The sequence below is a fragment of the Serinus canaria genome, chromosome 3 (assembly GCF_022539315.1).
Source record: "Serinus canaria isolate serCan28SL12 chromosome 3, serCan2020, whole genome shotgun sequence".
Taxonomy (NCBI): Eukaryota; Metazoa; Chordata; class Aves; order Passeriformes; family Fringillidae; genus Serinus; species Serinus canaria.
The window spans coordinates 50,604,131-50,628,640 of record NC_066316.1 but is presented as its reverse complement, the minus strand read 5'-3'; the positions used below and the strand labels follow the sequence as shown (position 1 = coordinate 50,628,640).

Sequence of the window (24,510 nt, the reverse complement as noted above, 5' to 3'; positions counted from 1 at the left end):
CTGCGAGTCTCACAAGTGCTGGGTACAAGAACAATATGCTAAAAAATAAATACAAGCTCTGACATTGTCTGCAGTTGGGATCAAGATGAAACTTTTCTTTCCTAAATTGACTATTTCTCTATGACAGCTTTCAAAAGTCAAAATTGCTTCTATTTGCAGTAAATTTTAGCTTCTATTTCAGTAATTATTCATAAAAATTTATCATTGGGGACCATTTAGGCATTCCTATTTACCAGTGTATTACCTTCTTCATTGCAAAAGTAACACCATGTCTTAGATATTCCTGAGAACTTTGAGATATAAGTTTCTAGTGCAAGTAATATTAATGGGGGAAAAAAAGCAAAAAAAAAAAAATGCATGGAAGACTTCTCATATCATGATTAATACCAGATTTATTCTGAGCCCCCTATCTCAAGCACAGTTTGAGTGAATTGTGAAATTTGGATAAATCATTATCCACTGAGCACAGGCTGTGCATGCAAAATGTGAAGCAAAAAGAACACTTTTATGTTTTTCAGCAGAAAGGGGAAGGGGACAAAACCAAACTTATGATGAAAAAATATCTCAGCCTTAATTACAGAAAATAAATTTATTTTCCTACAATACTAGAAAAATTATTTCAGCTAGTGCAGCTTGTTTAGATGCAAAAGCCCATCTAGTGATCTACAGAAGCAAAAATAGACAATACATGTGTTAAAAGTTGGACATAAACTGTAAATATACTCCAAGCTGATGAGAGCATTGTTTTGTGGTACACTTAGCTGTGATTTGATTAATAATACATAGAGCTCTCTACTGTAAACATAAACTACTGAACAACTACAGAAAACAGATGAAAGTGTAAAATATGATGCTGTTGACTGTCTTGTTTGAGCTGCACATCATTCCCCAGTGCTCACAGGCTTTCCCAGTCATACTGGGGTTAATTAGTACAAGTGATAGCATATTATTAGATAATGTAGTCCTAACAGCAACTGTTATTATTAAGGTTTGCATGTTAAAGCTCACGTGCAACTGTTTTTCAATCAGAAAACATCTGGATTTCAGAAATACTTTGCAATGTATGCACATCTGTGATATAGTGAGGAGGGTTATTGTGTGTTGGATCAGAAGATGAAATCATTAAAAGCTTCAGAGGTGAAAGACTTCTTTGACCTCACTGTTAGGGTGCTAATTTACAGTACAGGAATTTTTTTCCAAACATCCAGTGATGGACACACATCAAAAGAAATAACCAGACTGTGCAGGGGTTACCATTAGCAATTATGTTGCTGGTCCTCTTCGCCCCCTCCAAATCCACCCTGCTCCCTACCAGCCTTCTATGAAAGGCAGGAGTCTTGCACCCACAGAACAAAAGGCTCCCAAGGAAACAGCAGGGACTGTCCATGTTTCCTCCAGGAATTTTACTGAGACAAAGAGCCCAAAAGAGGTTTGATGCACCATGACACACCCCCACTGATGACATGACCTTCAGAAACACAACTGACAGACACTCTCACAGGGTCCTGTGAGCCAGAGGAGCCTGGCAAGAGGAGGTTCCACATGTCATTTTGGGAAACTCTTCTCTGAAGAGAATTCTCCTCCATCAGCAACAAAGCCCCCACATGAACAGCATTCCTGGTCTCCAGCTCCTCTTTTGTTGTTTTGTCCAGCAGGTTCCTGGATATTTAGGAAACTGCTTCTTTTTCAGGAAACTGAAAAATAAAACAGAATTAGCAACTACTGTATCACCTCATGATCTGGAGAAATCTCACCACATAAAGCACTACTGACTGCTCTAGTTCCAAATGTTGAAACAAAAATAAAAACCTCACAGATGTCCTTCAAAGAAATTCAAACCAAAGAAGGAAGAGCTAAAATTGTGTGACAAGAATGTTAAAAATTATGTTCATCCACCCACAGTACAGCCCACTTGGGACTGTTGCAGCAAGCAGGCTTGAAAATCTCCAGGTTCCTCTCTCCTATCACATTAGTGCTGATAAATAAAAAAGATTTTTTTAGAGGTTAAGAAAGTGTGAAGACTTTCCCCAGACTAAAAGAGCTCATTTTTTTTTCTATCCCTCTTTGTTTCATTTTAATCAATGTTTCCCTGGTTTAATCCCTGTTTTGCCCAGCTTGAAGAGCATCGTGCTGAGCAGAAAAAGCTGAAGTACCTACAGAAGAGACAGGCCCAGATCACCAAGGAGAAGGACCAGCTGCAGAGTGAGCACAGCCGAGCCATCCTCGCCCGCAGCAAGCTCGAGAGCCTGTGCCGGGAGCTCCAGAGGCACAACAAGAACCTCAAGGTGAGTGGGAGCCTTATCACAGTACCTAGCAATGAGGGGACAGATGATGCTGACACTGCCATCTCCCTCTAGTACCAAACCAAAGGGACTTTTGCATCTGCACATGCAATATATAATAATTACATATACACTCTGATCTTGAGGTCCGTTTACACCAAGACCCGTTTGTTTCTCATTTGGAAGTATCCCAGCACTTTTGGACACTGGGTTTGCCTACAGTAGCTCTAAGCCCTCCTTGCATTATTAGGGAGCCCAGTGCAGAGAAGAGCAGCGGGACTAACAGACCATGTCCCTCAGAGTGCAGATGCAAATGCATGTGCATGGACAGAACCACAGGAACACCAGCTTTGCTCCAGTGGACTCACAGGAGGCTGGTGGGTGCTTTCATGTAATTTGAGCACGTGGACTTTTTCAAGTGATTTGTGAGGATCAGTCAATCAGGACATTTGTCTAAAGACACAAAATGTCGAGACAGAAAGAATGCCAACATTATTTGTGGAAGTTGCTTGGATTACGAGAATCAGTTAAAAGAGAAAATTTTCAAGAGTGTTAAAATTCTGGGATCCATACACCATGTCTACCAATTGCTTGGTGCATTATGCCGTTTAAATGTGAAATTTATAATATGATTATGCTCCTTGAAAAAAAGTATGTTCAAAAAGAATATTTCTGTTGTGATCATCCTTTTTTTTCTGAGTGCATGTTATTGATAGTGTTGGTATTAGTATACAAAAGGCCTCTGCTTTGATCTGTTCAAGCCCTTTCTTTATGGGGATATAGTTATGTATAGAATTACACATAGGAGTTGTCAGCAGCAAGAATTCCACCTGATATAACCTCTATTACTGGTAATACGTTTGCATTCATTTCCACCAGCTCAGGAGTGGGCCTTCAGCGTCTTGCTCTGACTTTCATTGTGTACTGGTAAGAATACAGCTGGGAGAGGGAATAGTCACTCATACACTCAAAGTAGTGTCTGCCCTAGTAGAAGGATAAAAGCAGTTTAACACACAGGGAAGCTAGAAGCAAATCTCTCTGTGCTCAGTTACAGTCGAGCAGAACTGGTAGGGAAAATTAAATTTGTGCCTGTCATTTGTATTAGACCTGAGCTATTCCTCAGTATTGATCCACAGTGATTTACCAGGCCACCTGCGGGTAAAATCTTTCAAAAGAAATACAAACCAGTTTTAAAGTGAATTAAGGCTGCAGTGTACAGTGCTTTGCATAGCCTTAACTGATATTCCTAAGCAAATCATATCAGTGGAACAAATCAGTGAAGACTGGGGCATTTAGAAAAAAATAATTCTATTTGGGAAACATATTTGGATCAAATTTTGTTGAATTCCTCGTACTGTTTCCCAGTTACTTTATGCTTATCAATCTTCCTCCTAGAGAGCATGATTTTTCCATTCTCTTTGTATATTTTTGCACATTTCATCTTTACAATTATGAAAGTGTCTTTTCAACATTTTTTTACCTGTTGGATGGCTTTACTTTGTGACCAGGTTCTCTAAATAAAATTATAAATTTCAGGCTCAGTTCTTATTTTTATTGTGTATCTTTGCGGGGTAAGCCAGGGAATATGCCTGAGGTGATCTGGTACTAGGAAGAAGTGTTCTTATTTTCGTCACTTCTTTCTAAGAATTTGGAGACCTTTTAAGAAACCCAGAATACTGTCTTTCTTCTGGTTCCCATATTATCAGTGCAGGAAAAAACCCAAAATTAAATAAGACAGTAAGACAAAATACACTTGCAGAATGCATGAGAAGTAAAGTAATAAACAAAAAAATTCATGCTATGCTAACATTATCTTTAGCATAGTTCTTGGAATATTTGCCTTTATGCTTTAGCTGCTGGAAATTCATGAATGTCCAGAAACTCATGTTCTATTTATTTAAATGAGTGCAATTTTCTTTCACTTATGACTGTACTGAGAGGGCCCAAAACCAGAAAATCCATCAAATGGTATTTTTAAAATCTTATGCTTAAATATTTTTATTTTGGTTTTGGCAGGACAGAGATTCATAATTTTTTTAGTGCTTGGGATTAGCAGTTTGATTATGTTTCAAAACGTGGAAAATAGAAGCTAGGAGACTGTGTTATTTCAATAGCAAAGGAGAAAGCTGGCCTGCCCAGATCAGAAACCCCCTCTGACTTACCATGTGGTACATTATGTGCACATCATGTCATGTAAATGTCATCTTCACTCATCTGGTGTGTGGAATTCCCATTAACTGCACATTCGTGCAGCCAAGTGGTGATGAATATGCAATGCAGAGCTGCATTGAAAATCCACAGGGCAGATCAGAGAAGAAAAATTTCTGGTTAGTATTGGATACCAGCCTCAAATTCTCACTTACATGTAGTCCAGCTACTCTGATTATTTCCGTGCAGTTACACAGATGTTTAATTCTCCCTCCAAGAAAAGCAGAATAAAGGTTTGTGAAATAGTGGAATGTGTTCCCACTGCAATAAAGACCATCTCTGCTAAGAGCAACAGCAACTCATTTCTCTGCATGGAGTTCATGTTCTGCCAATTATCTGACAGTTTGGTAGCTACTTAGCATCTTGTAGTGACATGAACATCTCAGGTCCCTCGTCCTCCCTGCCACCAGGCATTAAGCAATGACTTTCATACAAATGTCACAAAAGTCAGCAGCTTTAGTTATGGGCTCAGTTCCAAACTGGCTCAGACGTGGAGCCCGGGAATGAAGAGCACAGTTCATTGAAAAAAGGATTCCTTGCTCATATCATCTTGGCTGATATGGCTTCAGCAGACCAATAGTCTTCTGGAGCTGCCCCAGAGAGGCATGAAAATAACTCCAGTATCAATCACACTCTTCTGTTCACAAATGATTTCATATTCCTGTGCTAAATCCCAAACTGCAAAATATCCTGTCTTAATTTTAACAAGGTTTTACTCAATGCACTCTTACATTCTTGGCAGCAAAACGTGAGAGCAAAAGCAGTATTGCACGAGGAGAAGAACATATGTTTGAAAGGGTAAACAGGGAGTGCAAAGGTTCAGAAAGGGCAAAAAGAGAACAAGAGTTTATGGCTGGTCTCTGCTCAGTGCTGTAGCCACACTGTTGCCCTTCTGCTCAGCCAGTTCCCTTTAATCTGTGACTGGGATCTCCAGGATTTTACAAATTAAGGCCTCTGAGGAGCTCCCCAGGACACATACCAGCCCCCACCCCCAAGCAAATATCCTTCTCAAGTATATTTTTCCAAAGCAGAACACATACAGAGAAATCCTGCATCCTGCAAAGAAATGCTTGCTGGCTCAGTGTCTTTAACCATGAATCTTTGTATTGTCTCTGTGCTCTGCATTGTATCCTTTTTCTGTCTCAGAAGAGCAGGAAATAAGATCTTCTGAGTAACATATGCAGAGGGTTGGGTTTTTTACATTTGCATGATTGGTAGTCTCAGGATGTCTCGTTTCACCTTGTAACAGAACTGTTTGGTGTGACATATGCACAATCCACCTTTTTTGGTTTATATTCATATGGACTTACTACTCTGGAGAGTTTTAAATCAGGTAGTGACATGTTATAAGGCTACCTGCCTTATAACAATACAACGTTTTTGAGGAAGGATGTTTTGAAGCTACAGAAAGACAACTTCAGACATGCAAGTTCAATTTCTCACTCTGACTTCTGGAAGTGAAGCACCTGCACTCTTCTGCCTGCTCAGGGCTTCACCTATGTAATGGAGAACTAAGAGGCATGAGGAGTTTTTTAAACAGTGCATCAGAGATAAAATGGAATTCTAACTTAATCAAAACTACCTAGGAGTTCAAGTGAAATTTGGAAAAAATTTCAAATAAAAATTTAAAAAATGACATTGTTTGTAAACATGCCCTATCAAAAGAAAATTAAATGTTTCCTTTTGGGAATGCTAAATCAATAGATCTAAAGCATCTTCTGAGCAGCATTTTTAACTCTACTTTGGAAGGTCATTCTTCTGCTAAAAGGATTTAAGCAAAAAGTATCTTCAAACAGCTCTATTGTTGGTTAAGCAAAATGTTTCAAAGTCATTTTCACCAACCAAGAATAAAAAATGGGAGAGCTTCTTTCATCTTGATGCAAATTTTCTGTATGTCCAATTTCCAAGCCAGGTACTGAACCAGGACCCAACCCCCAAGTCATTTGCCCAGTTCCATGTGAAATTTTTCCTTCCTATTAGGAGAGAGGGTATAATTAATTTCTGTGCACCAGGATGTTATTAATGGCTCCATTGCTTTCCTCCCATCATCCAAGGTGTTGGCATCCCTATTGCTCCCTGGGCAGCAAAAGGACAAACATGTCCTACCTTGAACAGCAGCTGTCCTAGATCAGGCTCGTGTTGTGCATGCTAAGCAGAAAATGGGTCATTTGGAATTCACCTTGCTTTATGAGCAGGGCCCAAATCAACGCCTGCTATGTCACATTCATGATACAAATTATACATTATTAGAGTCAGCTAAGGCTTTATTCAAATATATTTATAGAAAATATCCATATGCAGTGTTCCCAGAGATTTTTATGCAAATTACTATGATAGTTGAAACCTTATTAGAGTGTGCCATTTGCATGCTGTGGAGTGAGTTTTTAACGTGGTCCTGGCCTGATTCGTAACTACAGCAGATATGGTCTAGCAATTCTATATCAGGATTACCTTCCCCAGAAGGGCAGATTGCCCTGGAAGAAAATGAGGAAGAATAAAAATAGTCTGTATTACTGGATCCAAAGCAATGAATCCAGATTCTTTCTGCATTATCTTTTATATAAACAAATCTAAAACAAAAGTTCAATAATAAGGAAAAAAATTAAATCTGAATGCTCAACTTAAAAGTTTTCCTTGAATTCCCTAGTTAGTAAATTAGTGCAAATGTTTATGTCAATTAAAAAATTAGAGAAGGAAAATTGAGGAATTGGAAGGGATTCTTCAGCAAGTGGTGGATTTCTCTTGAAAATTTAAATCCCAAAGGCCATTAATTTGATATGGAGATTCCTTGTTAAAACGAGGCATTGTAAAAGGTGATTTTTTTAATCCAGTTAAAGAGAATTTTGATAAAAGAGCTTCTGATTGTTTCCACTAAATATCTTTTTCCAAAGAAAAAGGTGTGATGTATTATCATGAATCAAGACATGCATGTATGTCCTCTCCTTCAGGCTTGCTTTGACCTGAAGCTCTGCTCTACATCCATCTTTATAAATGCAAATTCTTAGTTCCCTAATTTTTTCAAGGCCACTGTGTAATTGGCTCTGTCAATTTAGAATCTTGCCTAATGCTGGAGCAGATGAAAGCAAGAAAATCTCCAAAGAGGAATGCAAACACATATAATCCTTCAAAGGGAAGCCTTATGCTACTCTGAAACGGTATTTTTCTGGAACTGCTTATTATGCCTCTCACTAACTGTGTTCTCTCCCATTTAACAACAGGAGGAAACAATCCAGCGGGCACGGGAGGAAGATGAGAAGAGGAAAGAAATAACTAATCACTTCCAGGGCACACTGAGTGAAATCCAGGCTCAGATCGAGCAGCAGAGTGAGAGGAACATGAAGCTCTGCCAGGAGAACACGGAGCTGGCAGAGAAGCTGAAGAGCATCATTGACCAGTATGAGCTGCGGGAAGAGGTGAGCAGTGCCCTGGCTGCTGGCTGGCATGGCAGCACAGTCGGCTGTCCCAGGGGATCAGGAAGCACTGCCAGCAGCCTGGCCATCATTCAGCTGTCTCACAGGGTGGCCCCCACCTTGCTTTGCCTCTGAGCAGCACCGTGGCAGCAGCCAGCCCTCCGGTCTCTGCGGTATGGAGCTGCATGGGAAAGTGCCCCGCCCGTGGCAGCCAAGGCAACCTTGCTGCTGTGTGAGAGGGGCTGAGGCACCCAAGTAGCCAGAGGTGCCAGCTGTCTGCTGAGCTGCCCCAACCCCCTGTCACAGCTCCCCCAAATCCCTGGGGACCTCCCCCAGCATCCCTTTCCTCCTTCCCAATAAGCTCCCTCTGGGTACATCCCGGCTCTCTTTCCTTTAGGCAGCCTGTTCTGCAGGTGACAACATATATATTTTGTTCCCTCCAGAAGCTGGCTGAAGAAGAGCTCTGATGTAAACTATTTAACCCTTTCCCAAAAGCAGAATATTAGGATGACAGATAAAGGAGACCCTTTGAATTTAAATAGATTATTTTTTTTTAAATTTTTGACACCAGAAAAAAATCCTCCAGTAAAATTCCAAACTACCATTTTTTTTTAATTTTATGACAAACATCAACAAATATCACAATGGGTCTTTTTATAGTTTCTAAATCCATTTACTGTGAGCCTCAGTGCAATCAGACAACATTATCATACTGAATAAAACATAAGTTATCTATCTTTACAATCTGGAATGACTGATACAATACCTGCTTTTCCAAATCTGTTGAATCATGTATGAATTCCTATACTGAATGAAGAAAATGTACACTCCTCTCCTGTGGTGTCTATGAGAAGAAAATGTAAACCAGAGGGATACACGCAGAATAATTGCTCCTATCAATTTTATCTAAGTGAATTAGGGGTGAAGAAGGCTATCAGCAACATTTATCTCCTGAAAGTCACCATGGAAGCAGGCATTTTACAGGCTAGAGGAGGCCTCTGGTTTGTTTGGTCTTATCTCCAGATCCCCACTCATGCCCTGTCACCCAGGCCCTCCGTTGCACAGGTGTGTCCAGACCAAATAGGATGTGCTGGGCTTGTATTTACACAGAGGCTGTCATGGGCAGTGCATGTGCTCCCAAGTACTGCAGGTGCAATTTGTCTGTACTATCATCCACACTGTCCATTTAACAGCTAAAAAGAAAATGTGTCCCCAGCATATTTATTATTGGTGAGCAATTATTTGATTTTCAGTCACACTCGATTCTGCTGATGACTGCATACATAGACCTTAGAACTGGCAAAGTTACTAAGGCTTTTTTTTTTCTTACAATAAATCAAAATTGATAATGTGCACCAGTTTCCCTTCCCATGCTAATTCTGGCCCAGTTTATACTTATCAGAGCTGTAACTTTTTAGTAATTGCAATAGGAGTGTCTTCTTGTTTTGCAATGATTTTGTCTTTTAAGCATTCCAGTAAATAGCTGTACATGTACAAGCATGAAGGTATATGTAGATAATTAAACCTGCACATTCAGCAGATTTTTTTTTTTTACAGCACCTTGACAAAATATTTAAGCACAGAGAACTTCAACAGAAACTGGTGGATGCCAAGTTGGAACAGTCTCAGGAAATGATGAAGGAAGCCGAGGAGCGACACCAGAAAGAGAAGGAATATGTATGTACCTATCCTTCTACTTTGTCTTTTTATTTAGCTTTAGGCCAAAACAAGCCCTGCATGCTATTTCACGAATATATTCAGGTCCAGTCTGGGGTACAGTAGCAGAAAAGTTTTTATAGCTACCATCAGTGCTCAATGCAAAGGAACAGCCACTGAAAAGTTGCTTTCATTGCCATTTACAGTTTTAGAGGCACGCTGCAGAGCAGTGGGTTAGAGCCAGAGTGTTTCAGCTAACTCACTGTTACTGTGCAGTTGGTGCATGGTGATGTTGAGTCAGGTGATGCCATTGGTTTTCAGCTGTCACTGATACTTGATACTCCATCTCCCCACACAATATGAATGCACACATCTAAACCATCAGAGAGGAGACCAAGAATGTGGGATTGATGTGAAATGGCTGAATGCTGCTATTCCCCCAGGCATCCTGCCATGGATCCACTTTTGCCATGGAGGAATCCACAGGAACCACTTGCTCTTATAAAGCCTCCCCTTCACTGTTTCCCTCCTTATACTGGTTTGCCAGTGCCTCTTTCAGGCAGGCAGGTTCTGGATCCGTTTGCAGCTTTGTCTGCTCTTCCTCCCTTTCTGGAGAGCTCTATCAGGGGAGCAGGGAAAAGTAGGAGACATGTCCTCTGCAGACACAACTGGGATGGAAGGAGGACACTCCTCCATCCGTAGTCTCACACATTTTGTGACTCAGTCAGACTAAAATTAATTTTCTCAGACTGCCTGGTATTTTCACTGCAATCCTCACATCTATAAAGGATCGGAGTTCAACGCAGGCACATGGTCCCTCTTTTCAGTGGAGGCAGCAGGTCTCAGAGGGAGTGACAGGCTCTCATCAGCTGGAAGAAAACTTTGGTTTTCACCAGTCCTCCAGCTAACTCAGGAGCAGCATAAGACATTTCCATAAAGAGAGGACATTTATTCCTTCCCCATATCTGGAAACAGATATATTACCACAAGCATGGCTCTAATGGGTATCTTAAAATACTCAAAATAGATGAAAATATGGGGCTCTAAGACTTGTTGTTAGAGCAGAAGGGAAACACAGCATACACCTCTTACCAAAAACAGCCCATAAGAGCATTTATCCTCTTTCTCTGCACTTATCCTGCAGCTGGAACACCCACTCCTGCTCAGCTTTACTCTCTGCTAAAGAGTGAGGGTGAAAACGAGCTGGGGCTTCTCTGTGCAAGTCTGCATATCACTGCATGACAATCTGTAGTCCAGCTGTCTTATTCTCCTTCACTCTGAAACCTACACTAAGCCAAACCCCAAAATTTCATTCATGACCATTGATTCTTGGCAGATTTAAACTCCAAAAATCTCCAGATGTCCAAGAAATCACTTGGACAATGGCAAAGTAAATATGGGCTTAATTTACTGATGTCACTGGGAGTTCTGCTAATGAGTACCAGATTTCAAATACTGAGGGGAAAAAAACTCAGAACAGAAGATATAAAAGACCAGGCATTGGCTCTGTGGACAACTGGCATATTTAGCCTTGTGTCAATGAACTTTCATGCTGCTCCTCTCAGAACATGAATTTTGGGGCTGCTTGTTATCTGTGACTGTCCCTGTTTTAGCCAAAACTTCTTTGTATGTATTATCCAAAACTGGTATGCACAGATTTGGTATTTTCACTTCTTTTCAAGCACTGAAAGTCATCACTGTCTACAACTGGGAGCCCAAGATTTTCTTTTGGGCTTTGTTGTGGTTTTTTTTTGGGCTTTGTTGTGTGTAAGAAATAACACGTTTGAAACCAAGCTACAAAACCTTTACACAGTGGGTCTATAGTAGTATGCACAGTGTACAAGGAATATTTTTCCCATCGTCCAAACAAATGCTTACAAATCCTGTCCTTGAGGCAGGCTGGTGATGTATGGCTAACACCACTCCCAAGCAAGGTAGATTTTGCTGCAGAAGTTAAGGCCAAAAGCCACACAATGAGTCAAGGCATAATTAAGCATGTCATGATTCATCGCGGGTAGCCCAGCACCCAGAGAGCTGGCCTACACTTGGCTCCCACCTCCATCCTATTGATGTACTCTTAGTCCCACCCACCCAGCTATTCTGCTAGTGTCTGTGGGAGTAATGTATATACATGTATGTGTGAAATCAAGGTGGTTTTGATGGGGTTCTCTCACTTAGCTGTAACTCTCTCCAGCTCAGTAATGTGCAAAGTCAGAATAGCTTCCAGAACCTTTCTCTCCTAGAATTTTCTCATCCCTGTGCATGACCTTTGCTGCAGGATTTTGCAAGTGTTTTTAAATGAAAATTATTGTATTCTTTTATCTATTTGATTACTCTTTGAAGGCTCACTTTGATGTCTTCCCATGCACTTCTTCCATGTGGGAATCTTTGCCCCTATGCAAAACTTCTTTACCTCAGACAGTGAGAGGTGTTCCCTCTCGCAGAGCGTGTACACCTCAGAAGGAGGTCATCTCATTGCTTGCACAGTTCACTCTACACATGCATCAAAGAATGCAATTCCCTATTGAAGCAGCTGTAGTTCCTAATGTGTGGTTTCCACAAAGGGACAGCTTGACCTAAGGATGCTATTTTATCACCATCCCACAACTGGTCAGCACTACATAACTGGAATTTACAGAGTCTGACAGCAACAAGAGAAGTTTAATTTTCACTAAGCCAGCTGCTGTGACTGTCTGGGCCTCCAGCAGCTACCATATCTCTAATAATAGAGTGCAGCATCACCACCCTTCACTAAAGTGCTGCTCTGTAAACACCACATGCAATATTTATTCATTTCTTGATACTTCAGCCTCCTTGTTACCACTTCATAGTCTATTAATAGATGTATCAGTTCTGATTCATTTTCTCCCAGCTTGGTGTTTGCAGATGACCTCAGGCTGCATAAGAACGTGTGCTAATTTGAGCAAGCCTCTCTGTGGCTTGCTTCCATTACAGAAGAGTTTATTAACTCTTGGATTTTTGCTGACTGCAGAAGTTATAATGAGGGTCAATAAGAAAGAGGGATTTCAATAAGAGGCAAAAGAAGCAACTTTTCTTTGCCTTCTCTGTCCATCTGTTGTGTTGTGGCCGAAGACATGGTGCAGGAGGTGGGACCTTTTCATTATTCCAGTCACATTGGGTATGGAGGTAACCCTAGCTGTGATTGAAGCAATTCCGATAAAAGTCCAATCCTTAGAAGTAACAACTGACCTCGGGACTGGGTAGCTCTGAGGGTTTTTGAAGCACATTTCATTAAATCATTCAAGCCCTATAAATTCTAAAAGGCACTCTAAAAACAGTAGATATCAAAGAAAGGTGAAATTTAAAAATCCAAATTCCATCCAGGCTTTTAATTTTTTTTTTTTTTACATGAAAAGTGTACCCTCTTCTGAGAAAATAAATGCACAAACTGATGCTCATTTAACCCATGCCAGCTCTTTTTACTGGCCACAGCATATCCTATTTGAAATTTTAATCAACAAGACCTGAATTAAAGAACTTGATTTATCTCCATGGAATCAAACAACAAATTAAATTCTCAAAATAAATATTAAGAGGCAGATATAAAATAAGTACAACACATAATTTCTTCGTAATTGAGCTGTAAAACATTCTTGTTTAGGAAACTTTCAGTGGGTCCAAATCAAAGGGCTGAATTGATAAAAGAAATATTTTTCTAGAGCCAATATCCATATGTTTATATATGCAGCAAATCTAATTCAGATAGTCTCTGTGCCACAAACAGCTGGAGACCATCAGCATTTTAGGGTTCGTCCTCAGCTCTTTTACCAGGTGGTATTTGCGTAGTTTACATGTGTTATTTCCAATAAAATGGTTTGAATAAAAGTTTTTACTGGGGATCAAATACATTTTCAGCATGTGCTTCTACTTGCCTTTCACTTCCAGTATAAGATCCCCTGACTTACTCAGTCCTTTTAATTATCAATATATTTTCAGAGCCCAGCTGTGCTATTTTAAATACAATTTATAGTACAATTTAAGTTCAATTTAGTCCAACTGAGCAAAATCCTGTGGTAAAATAACTTCTTTATGTCTCATTTCTCAAGCTATCATTAGCATTCTTTTTCTAAAATATATTTGGCCTGACTAACAAAACACTTTATAAATGTTTGGTAGACGACAGGGACATTTCTTTAACACCCTGGTAAATGTTTCCTGCTTTTAGATTAAACCAATTGCTAAAATATTACTGTGTACTTTGGAAGTGCTGACTCAGAACTGTAGCCAAGAAAGGTCTCTGCAAACCTTATTCCTACAGTTTGTTCAGCCTTGACCAATTTTATCTGACCTGTTTTATCTGCAGCCTGCACATCCTGTTTTATCTGCAGCCTGCACATCAGAACGAGATTTTGCCAAACATCTTGGAGTAGGGAAGCACACCTTCCCAGGAGAAGCTAGGAAAGAAATTGCAGCCAAGGTCCTCCTGGGCAGCCTACTTAACCTGACACATTTATCACCCTGAGCTGGAATTCTCCACTTGCCAGTGCAAACAGAGCCCAGAGATTACAGACAGAAGTAAATGTATGACATTTGCTATGCACTGGCTTTCTGAAAACTCCCAGATTTCTTGATGCAGGTCTGACTGTGACCATCCCCACATGCTAACTCACAGCTGTTAATGTGAAAGGAAGCTTGCCATTCACTGGAGAGCAGGAATTTGGCTGGAGCTGTGCTGAAATGGATGTGCCAGAAAAAATCCTAGCCATTCTTTGGAAGTCTGGTAAAGATGTGGTTAAATACCACACTTTTTATGGCCCACTCTACTGCACATTTAATTCCAAGTAGGTTTTGAACTCCTATTCAAATATGCCTATGGAATGCAATAGCCTGTCCCATGTCTCAGGATAACACTAAATAGTCTGCCTTACCTAGCTGCTCCAACTATATTCACCTGAAAGTTAGACCACTCCTTATCACAGTAACCTGAGTAGCTGGAGGATGAGGATTTCCAACTGATAATCTAGGGACCTAACAATTTTTTCTCTGTTGCCCAAAACACAGCTCCTGAACCAAGCTGCAGAATGGAAGCTCCAGGCCAAAATGTTAAAGGAGCAAGAGACTGTCCTGCAGGCACAGGTGACGTAGGAGAGGTGATTGCATGGTGTGCCTTTGTTTGCCAGTTTTTAACCCATGAGGCACATCCCAGGTAAAGTATCCAAACTACTTTCTGTGTATTCCTTCTAGCCTCATTCTACATCCCACAGACTATTGCAAAGGAAGCAGGTTATTTTCAAGCCAGCTGTAATGCTCATACTGCAAATCATACTCTGACATGTGGGTTGTTTAGTCTAAAGAAGAGAAGAGAAGAGGCCCTTTTTTTGCAAATTTTTGGTATTTAAAAGAGGTTTATAAAAATGGAGAGAGATTTTTTGCTAGGGCATGTGATAGGACAAAGGGTAACAGTTTTAAAGTGAAAGAGGAGAGACTTCTTTTACATATGGGGAATAAATGCTTTGCTGTGAGGATGGTGAAGCACTGGAAAAGGTTGTCCAGAGAAGTTGTGGATGTCCTGTGCTTGGTAGTGTTCAAGACTGGCTGGATGGGGTTTGAAGTAACCTGGTCAGTGGGAAGTGTCCCTGCCTAAAGCAGAAGGATTGGACTATGTGATCTTCAAAGGTCCCTTCTGACCTTAATCATCCTAAAATGCTGATTTATGAGCGTTTACAGTTCTCAACCATAGAACAACACATGTGCCTTGATTATTCACCATAACTACCCTTCAGGCAGCTTTCTTATACAGCAAAGCACCGGAGTACATACATATCAGGAAACAACTTTACCAAACTGGAGCTGCTGTGCCTATAAGCTTTTCTGAACTGGGGTGCAAAGGCAGCATTTTCATTAACTTTAACAGGAATTCTGTCTACTAAGGGCTTATAGAGAGGGATCTCTAGGATTTCATTGCTTAACTTTCAATAAAATTTGAAACTTTCAATAAAATAAAATTACTTGCCAAAATTACACCAGGAGTCAAGCTGGAGTGAAAGGCAGTAAAACCAAGCCATAGGCAGAATATACTACACTTTGGGAGCAATGCAATAATCACCTTGAATGTTTGAGTGAGACCTTGAATCAATGAGTGAGAACACTAGATGACATCAAAAAGAGAGAGTATCAGTAGATATTTCTAGATTTAAGAAACAGTTTTGTCGATTCTTTGACCTGTCTGTGAGAAAGATTCCCTCCAAGCAGAACCTTGAGGGGGGTGATGTCAGTCTGTCAGCCCCTCTTGCAGCTGCCAATCTCCTCATCCATCAGGAAGTGCCTCCTAGCCCTTGCTCACAGTTAATCATACAGGCAAGTTGTCCCAGCCTTTTCCTTGCAGGTGGTCTAATTGCTGCCTGTTGAGCCATCAAAAAATTTCAGTGTTAAACTGATAACCTGGACACCTGCTAAGAGGGGTTTAGTTTTTCTTGTGTTTTTTCAGATGCTGAGATAAGCCAGCGGCACACCGAAGGACATCATATAAACTGGTGCTGACAATAGTTTAACAGGTTCTGCAATGAAACCTCCAAGGCCTCCAACTGAGTCTGTCCTGACTGCAAACCTGCTCCCGATTTTCTCAGAGTGGTTTTAATTAAACTTTGATGCTCAACAAGAAGAAAAAAAATTATGCAGGCAGACCTCTGTAGACAGCTTAATGAAGCTGGTGTTGTTGATAAAAAACTAGAAAATTTGAAACAGAAAACGTGTTTTTAGAAAACACCAGTAAATTCTATAAAAGCATTGAGAATACACTTGCTCCTCATAGACTTGTGCAGATAAAAATTAGGTGATTTGCTTCCTGAAATGAAATATGCAGTTAAGTGTGTCGCTCAAGTGTGAGAGCTCTGTCACTTACATACCAGCCTTCATTTGGAATTACTAGGAATAATAACATTATTAATATTATTTTTTTTTAATTTTTATTATTTCCTGTATGGTAGCACCAAAGGACCTCCCTCATGGACCAGATGCTATAATGCAATGTGTTGTGCAAGAGTAGAACACAAAGAGCATAAAGAGCTCTTTGATACAAGCAACACAAAGCTATAAATAGATATTATGCCCCATTCCTGGAAGTGTTCCAGGACAGGTTTGGATGGGACTTTGAGCAACCTGATCTAGTGGAAGATGTCCCTGACAGTCTTTGGGTTCCCTTCTAACACAAGTCTTTCTATGATTCTCTGATTAACAGAGGAGCAGCTGCATGGAAATTTAAGAGAAGATGTTGGGTCAGTGAGATAGGGAGAAGCCACAATACAACCTTCACAGTGAGATATCACTGTTTAAGAGGAGGTGATAAACACCCACTTCTTCCTTGAGCTGGAAGGAACTGGGGACATCATATTCGTGCCAGTCGGTCTCTGGATGGCCAATGTGCCAGAGACAGCCAAATCTGGCATTCCAAATGGTGACAGGGATCTGGCACCAGCTGAGGAGGCACACCCCAACTGTGGTGGTGCTTCCCAGGATGCTGCATGCTCTCCCCAGGCATGATGCTTAGGCAGACTATTTTAGCCTCACACATTGAAACCAAATAAAAAGATAGAAGCCAGCCAAGACCTTTAATGTTTAGTAGTCAGCACAGGGCAGCCACTAAACCACGGCAACCAAGAAGAACATAACAAGGCCAAAGGGGTGTCCCCATAGTAGCACCCTCTCAGCATGGCAGTGCTGAGGAGCCCCCACTTCCCAAAGCCTTGCACTCACAGCAGTGCTGCCTCTGGCCTCCCTTCCCACACAGTCCTGCTGGAAGCAGCAAGCTGGTCCTCGTCTCCCTGATCCTGGAGCACAAGCACATGCTCCCAGTGAGTGACATCTCTCACAGCCTGTTCCCAGCCACTGTGAAAACATTCATTTATTATTCAGCTTAAATTGCAGAAGCTATTCTTAGTGCTGCGGTGCTGCTTAGGGACCCAGCTGAGGTCAGAGCTTGCCCTGTTCAAATGTGAAATGTTTTTGACCTAATTAAACAATATGCAAAAATTGTAAGAGAAAGCAGAGACAGAATTGAGCTTTTTTAAAACAGATCTGGGCTAGGAGCCTCAGTTCTCTGACTCCCACCTCTGCTCTATCACCTGGCTTTGGGAAGCTCAGGCATTTCTCCTTAGAGTTGTGACATCTCTTCCAAATGTCAACATTCCACTGCTGCACCTGGTAGCAGTGTCCCACCTAGGCTGTGGAACTTGGGCTGCTAAAACAAATCCCTCTGAGTTTTTGCTTGTGCCTAGGTCACAGCTCTGGCTACAGCCTTGTATAAATACAAATATGCAAGCTTCATGTCAGCTAGCTCTGACACTGGCGCCATGGAGTTCTTTGTATGGGTTAACCTACCGTGGGGAAGGTCTGCAGCCTGTGCCCTCCTCTCAGCCTCCAAGGACCTTACAGCCCAGGTTATACCTGGCTGTACCCTGCATTTGTGGCTGTGGCAAGGGGCACCATAACAGCTAGCTTGAACAAGCATGATACATAACATAATTGAACTGATTTCAAAATCAGAATGAAAGCCACCCCACTATTAGCAATGTTTTCTAAGTCTTCTTTTCCCAAGTAACTTCACAGTAGTATCAGGGGAGGGGCTACACCCCCTCCACACTAAAGAAAAGCTCTTAGGTAATCCTTTATCCAGCTCCCTGCTGATGTGGAGAGAGAAGCAACCAGCTCCCATCCACATATTGGAATATTGCAGGCTGCTCTTGACCTTCCCAGTGCTCTGCAGCCACCCTGCCTCATCCACCACATGTGACACCATGTGACACTTTTCCTAAGAGCTGCCAGGCTGGACAGATGAAATATCTGATGACCTAAACATTTGTAGGGATGTTCTGGCACCAGAAGGAATGGAACAAGCTGGAGCTGGTCTTCTTTTCCAAAGGAAAAAAAAAAAAACCAGCAAACAAACAAACAATCAAAAAAACAAACAAAAACCAACCAAGAAAATGACAATGACAACTGAACCATGCAGGAAAAGCTGAGAACAAGAAAATCTTACAGAAAAACTAACCTCAGATCTTTAGAACATTTGTTCCCCCAAAACCATCTGATGATTTTAGATACAAAAAAAATTGTAATAATGAAAAAATACAGCCACAGATAAACTTTTACATGGCTGCCAGGTATAAACTGATAGCAAAATTTGGAGCCTTGGTAATCTGAAATGCTGGCACATTTCAGAACAGAACTTTATTCTGCTCTGCTTCTCAGAGTGAAGGGAAACTGTCAAAAGAGGCTGGCTGGGGATGGCTTGCTCTGTCTTTGCTGGCCTTGCCTGCAGCTGCAGTCCAAAACAGAGCTGACAAGGTGCCCTCTCAGCTTGCTCAAGCTGTGGTGCAGGGATGCATCCTGAAGGAATCCAGTGCAGATTCACGGCGGTGTGAAAGTGAAGGGTGGGCTTTGTTTACATGCCAGGTAACATAGAAAGTGAGCAGTGACACTCCTCTTCAACAGGGGAGTGCAGTGAAGCACATCAAGCACTGCCTGTGCAGCTCCTGGCCACAGCCTGAGCCACCAGGTGGAAAGATGGAAGAAGGGAAACCACAACTGCAGTGTGGTGTGGGGATGCCTCTCCCCCAGCTCACCTGGACATCAAAAGCATCCTAGCCAGGGTAGCACCCAGGTCCCAGCCTGGCTGGAAGATGCTCAGAGAAATCCAGAAGGCAGGTGAACAGCCAGGCAGCCACGATGTATTGACCTCCTCTGTCAGGGCTGAAATCCCCAAGTTAAAGCTGAGGTTTGGTGACATCTGCACAGTGAAGCAAGGCTTAGAGCTCAGGCACAGCTCTGCTCACGCTGCTCTCACCTTGAGTTAATCACAGTGAATGGTCCTGCACAGCATCAGTGGGTGGACCAGTTCAGGTTAGTCCTTGCCCATGGAGATGGGCCAGGGATCAAAGCATGGGAAATGTTTTCACAAGTCTTGGGATCTACAGAATTACTTTCCTTCTGGACACCCTGTATAGGGATACCACAGCTGCAACATTCAGGAGAGTAGGGCCATCCATAACTCCCAGGTCTTTTTAAAATCCCTTGCCTGGCACTTTCTTTTCTTACTCAGTTTATTTTTCTGTAATGGAGGAATCATAATAGTCTGCAACCATAAAAAGTTGCAGAGTTTTCTGTTCTCTGATGTTTGTGCTTTCATGGCCTCCAAACAGAAATTAATTTCCATGCCCAAACACAATATTTATCTTATCTTCTGCCAAAGTAGAAGTTCACCATCCTGGATCTTCTGAATTAGTGAGGTTTTTTTTCTCTCTCTGTTAACACAGATCACTCTCTACTCTGAAAGATTTGAAGAATTTCAGAAAACATTGGCCAAAAGCAATGAAGTGTTTGCCACATTCAAACAGGAGATGGAAAAAGTGAGTAGGAGCTCATGCCTGAACTCTGTAATTGATACTTTCCTTTTAGATTTTGATATTTCTCACTCTAATAATTCTACCTGAGATGGAACCATCTCTGCACATTTTGAAGAATAATTTCATCAACATTCAAATAAGATTTAGGACACACTCAGCCACAACTGACAGCAGGTTAGATTTCAGCTTTGCAACCTGAATAGCAGAAAGGAGTAGAAAGCTCTTGATTTCAGCTAAAACTGAAAATGCCAGGAAGAATAAATATTTTACTTAAAATATAATGTGATGGTTGGGTACAGATCCCTGAGACGTACCAGAGGCAGAGTCTGGAGCCACATTTATCAGACCATGTTCCCAGGAGTGCCCAGAACTTCTGGGTGACTGACACTGGCACAGAGAGTTGGACATAGGCTACACATCTTTTACTAGAGTGTGTGGGCAAATCTGAAGCCCACAATCACTTTACACCATGTGGAAACAGTCCAAGAGACTGTTTCCTTGGGGTTCTTATTTCCTGTAATGAATGGGAGTTAAAAACCAAACACATCTACATATTGTACCTGCTTTTGGAATAAACAATGTTCTGCTCTGCCATCAAGGCTCAAAATCCTCATGCCCTGATCAGGCAGCACCTAATAATTCTTCATAGAGAGTTCTGCCTGCAGAACACCAACAGGAAAAATGGTGCTATTCAGCTAGTGGTGTGTTCTGGAGGTGCTATAGAGGGGTGACTAGTCCAGGGGGAATTTCCCTGGCCTTGAGGGCTCAGAAGAGCCTGTCATTAATGTCCCAGCAGTCTAACACTGTAGTCTGGTAAAGAAACAAACAGATTCCACCAAATGCTTTGCCTTTTGTTTTTGTGAGATTTTGTATGCTGGAAGTTGGCTATAATCAGCTGGTCCTACTGTTGGGACTACAGACTAGAGGCTGAAAGTAACATAGCAGCTACTTCAAATGAAATCCATCCCTTAACATAAATTATTACTTAGCACAGACACTAGAGCTGCTGGTAGCAGAGCTCTGAGTAGGGCCAAAGACTTGAATAAAGGGGCTGCCCTGATTTCATTTTTAGCATGGAATTTCTGTTGTGATTCAGCTTTTCTTCCTAATTCTGTAGATGACAAAGAAAATGAAGAAGTTAGAAAAGGATACTGCTACATGGAAATCCAGGTTTGAGAACTGTAACAGAGCATTACTGGACATGATTGAAGAGGTGAGCAGTCTTTCCCATCTCAAGATGCATCCTTTTCCCCAAGTAAAACTTTAACTAGGAGATGAGATAATCTGAGAGTCAGTGAAAAATTTCTTCTTGAATCGAAGGGTCTTTCTTTCAAGCTACCTCGATAATTGGATATCTTTAGAGAAAAAGACAATCCCAAATGTAGTGCTTTTAGATTGTGCAGACATCCATTGCATCCATGAGAAACTGAATTATGTAACTCTGAATTTTAAGTGCTCTAAAAATGGGTGATTCTCAATGCTCTCCCATACAAGCAAATTGGCATTAGTTCACTTCATGCTACTTTCTGCATAAGAGCATCCACCCAGGGAATTAATGTGTTCTAGCTAATGAACTTTAAAATCATGCCTTTCATTAACTTCCTGTACAGCCAGACTCTAAAAGTCAAAACCAAGTACTGTGTCTCACCATACTTTTAAATGTGCTGTCCCAGGGGCATTGCAACGGAAGTTCATAAGCACATTGGAACTCATTCAAAGAAGATAAGAGGCTGCCTGAAATTTTACCCCAAACATAAGCTGAACTGGGACCAAATCTTTCTGGTTAGCTTTGTAGCTCTGTGCCATTGCTATTTCTATTTTTATGGATTTCTGTATCTCTTGTTTCCTCACTGGGTGTAGAAAATGTTCCAATTAAGGATGCTCTTACAGAGCCCAGAAGCAAGATAAACAAAAAAAAAAAAAAAAAAAAAAAAAAAAAAAAAAAAAAAAAAAAAAAAGCAGCTCATTTGCCTCCAAATTCACACCCACACCAACCAAAAGTCTAAGCAGGCTTTTGTTTGCTTATCTGCATGGACATCCAATATGCTTTTCCATCTCTCCAGATCATCAGCAGGTATTCCTGCAAATATATTTGAGTGAAATTGATCTGAATATGTATCCAGGATGTTAATACATTGTAGTTACAGGGATGAATTTCCTCTTAAAGCTTTGGTCCAAAACACCATAGTTATTGAAGAGCAGTTGGTGAAAGCCAGCCACCTGGCAGCATCCTCTGAAGGCTGCTCAAATAATTTCCTAATTGCCAGTTCCACTAATGAATTGCATGCACCCAAACTGAGCCTGTACCTTTGCCTGATGTCTTTGACTACAGAAAGCCATGAGGTCCAAGGAATACGAGTGCTTCGTGCTGAAAATCCAGAGACTAGAGAACCTCTGCCGTGCTCTGCAGGAAGAGAGGAATGAATTGTACAAAAAAATAAAGCAAGCACAGTTCCCAGAAGAGGTGAATGGAAATGGCATCTTAGAAGAAGAAGAAGAAGAAGATGATGAAGAAGATGATACTAAAACAACCCCTTCCCCCTCTGAGCAGGCCAGCATTGAGCTGCATGAGAGTGACAAGAGGATGCTGAAGCAGCTGGCTGAAGCTTTCAGGGTGTCCCACAAGGCAGAGGAGTCCCTCCCAAGCAACAGCAGCAATCCAGAGCCCTGTGACACTGAAACATGTAATGCCATCCTGGTGCCAGAGCCTCCTGCTCCTCTCACTCCACATTCAGAGGCTGGGAAAAACTGTGAGCAGCCCAGCACGAGCACACCAACACCCACTGAACACACAGCAGTACCCACTGAAAGTATGACAGAGCCCACTGAGAATGGGTCAAAGCCCCCCAAAAGCATGCCCTCACTTCCAGACAGGGTGCCAACACCCACAGAAAGTGTGCCAGTGCCTCCTGAGAGTGTGCTTGTCCCCGCTGGGAACATGCCAATACCCACTGAAAGCATGCCAGCAACCCCTGAAAACGTGCCAACCCCCACACAAAACACACCCATCTCCCTTGGGAATATGCCAGTGCCCATTCAGGGTCCACCAAAAGCTGCAGAATGTGTGGATGAGCAGGCAGATAGATCTGTCCAGGGTCAGTCTGCGGAGCAAACAGGGGACCCAGACATGGAAGCAGTGGATTGAAGACACCATATGTCCAGGCTTGTCTTCTGCAAACCAGAGCTCTGCTTTGTCCTCTAAATGGATACTTTTTTTTTTTTTCAAGAAACAAAAATTGGTTCCTAAAATGCACTTATGTATTTGTATGCAAATGTAATGCACTTCTCTTTGCTACCACTATCCAGTAATAATGGGTCTGCAAATTTTGCTGTCCTTCATCTGCTTGAAGTATAATATTTTCTTAATGACATGGAAATACAATGAAATCACAGGATCTCTTTTTCCCAGGCATGATGAGTCATCTCATTCAGGAAAGTAATTTTAGTGTTGCATTTCCATGTTTCAAAAACCAGTGCAATTCTCATGCATATATTTAAAGACTCATCATTAATCCTATCTATTTATTTTGAGATTGCAGAAAAGGTGGCCTACTTGGACACACTATGATTTTAATAAATGAGGTGAAAGGAATCTGTAATTACAAAGTAAAATAGCGAAACCATAAATGTGGTCAGCCATATCCAAGGAGCAGTACAACAGAGGTGAATTTTTGGGCAAGGAAATGACCATTCATCTCAGTAACCTAAACACCCACAAGCTTTCAGCCTTACCTTCCATTGGTCTTTTCTGCTCAGTGTTCTATAATAGGTTTTGTTTTCAACAGAACTACAGGAAAAGGGAAAATATCATTTCTAGATTCACATACAATAACTGAAAACAGCAATTTCCAAATTGATGGCAATTCCCAAGGTAGGGGTCACAATTCTCTTTCTACATCCAACAGAAAACTGCTACATTGTCATACTATTTGGAATGACAAGGCCCACAGTGGGGATCATGCGTGTTTCCAGCACACAAACAAGGTTAGAAGTTCAGAAGTTGGTTGCAGATCCCAATTTCTAGGCAAGGAGCAGAAAGCAGAGTGGAAGGTACCAGGATGTATTCCAGAAGGATACTGAAGAATAATTCTGAGATCATGCTTCTGGACGGAGCTGTCCCTCCCAGTTACAGCCACATGAACCACAGCTTCCTCCTGGCACTGCTGCATGGGCTAATGCTCCCAGGAGAAGGATGAGGACTTACCTGTCACCCCATTCTGGAAATAGTGCACAAGTCAATAAGCCAGAAGCAAAGAACCAGGAAAGCAGGAATCTCTCTCACAGACACCTCCAGGGGCTGGCTACATTCCCATCCCCTTTCTTGTCTAACCAGCTCTACCCATCTGCCTGCCAACAGCTATTGCTTAATAATGCAGCCACCTTGTCAGAAACTGGTTTATTCTGGTGCCAAGAACAGAGATGAAGAAGGAAGGAGGCAAGGGAGGATACCTACCCAGACAGCTCTACAGTCTCAAGCAAGGAGACTAAGTAGGCCTTTTAGAAGGTTAAAATGTCCCCCAGGAATGTTCCCCAGGATTATTTTAACCTTCTTTAAGCCTAAGTAGGCTTTTTGAAAGAAGGTTAAAATAATCC

The 24,510-nt window shown here is 41.5% G+C and overlaps 1 protein-coding gene and 1 long non-coding RNA gene across 3 annotated transcripts in view; one reads left to right on the top strand and one right to left on the bottom strand.

Moving 5' to 3' along the window:
* TXLNB (taxilin beta) overlaps positions 1 to 24,347 on the top strand; it is a 28,402-nt gene extending 4,055 nt beyond the window's left edge. Inside the window, exons 3-9 of the mRNA XM_009092809.4 lie at positions 2,115 to 2,285; positions 7,709 to 7,903; positions 9,458 to 9,577; positions 14,579 to 14,653; positions 19,828 to 19,920; positions 21,035 to 21,130; positions 22,250 to 24,347. Of these exons, the coding sequence (XP_009091057.3) occupies positions 2,115 to 2,285; positions 7,709 to 7,903; positions 9,458 to 9,577; positions 14,579 to 14,653; positions 19,828 to 19,920; positions 21,035 to 21,130; positions 22,250 to 23,062 (1,563 nt within the window). The 3' untranslated portion in view covers positions 23,063 to 24,347. The remainder of the gene's footprint in view (positions 1 to 2,114; positions 2,286 to 7,708; positions 7,904 to 9,457; positions 9,578 to 14,578; positions 14,654 to 19,827; positions 19,921 to 21,034; positions 21,131 to 22,249) is intronic.
* Positions 465 to 22,346, bottom strand: LOC115484994 (uncharacterized). 2 transcript variants are annotated; one of them, XR_003945717.2, is made up of 3 exons: positions 22,225 to 22,346; positions 4,445 to 4,564; positions 465 to 1,694 (listed from the first exon to the last, which is right to left on the bottom strand). It is a non-coding gene; the product is annotated as an uncharacterized LOC115484994 (long non-coding RNA). The 2 variants fall into 2 exon arrangements; XR_003945718.2 differs by lacking the exon at positions 22,225 to 22,346 and adding an exon at positions 6,597 to 6,660.
* Positions 24,348 to 24,510: the final 163 nt, after the last annotated feature.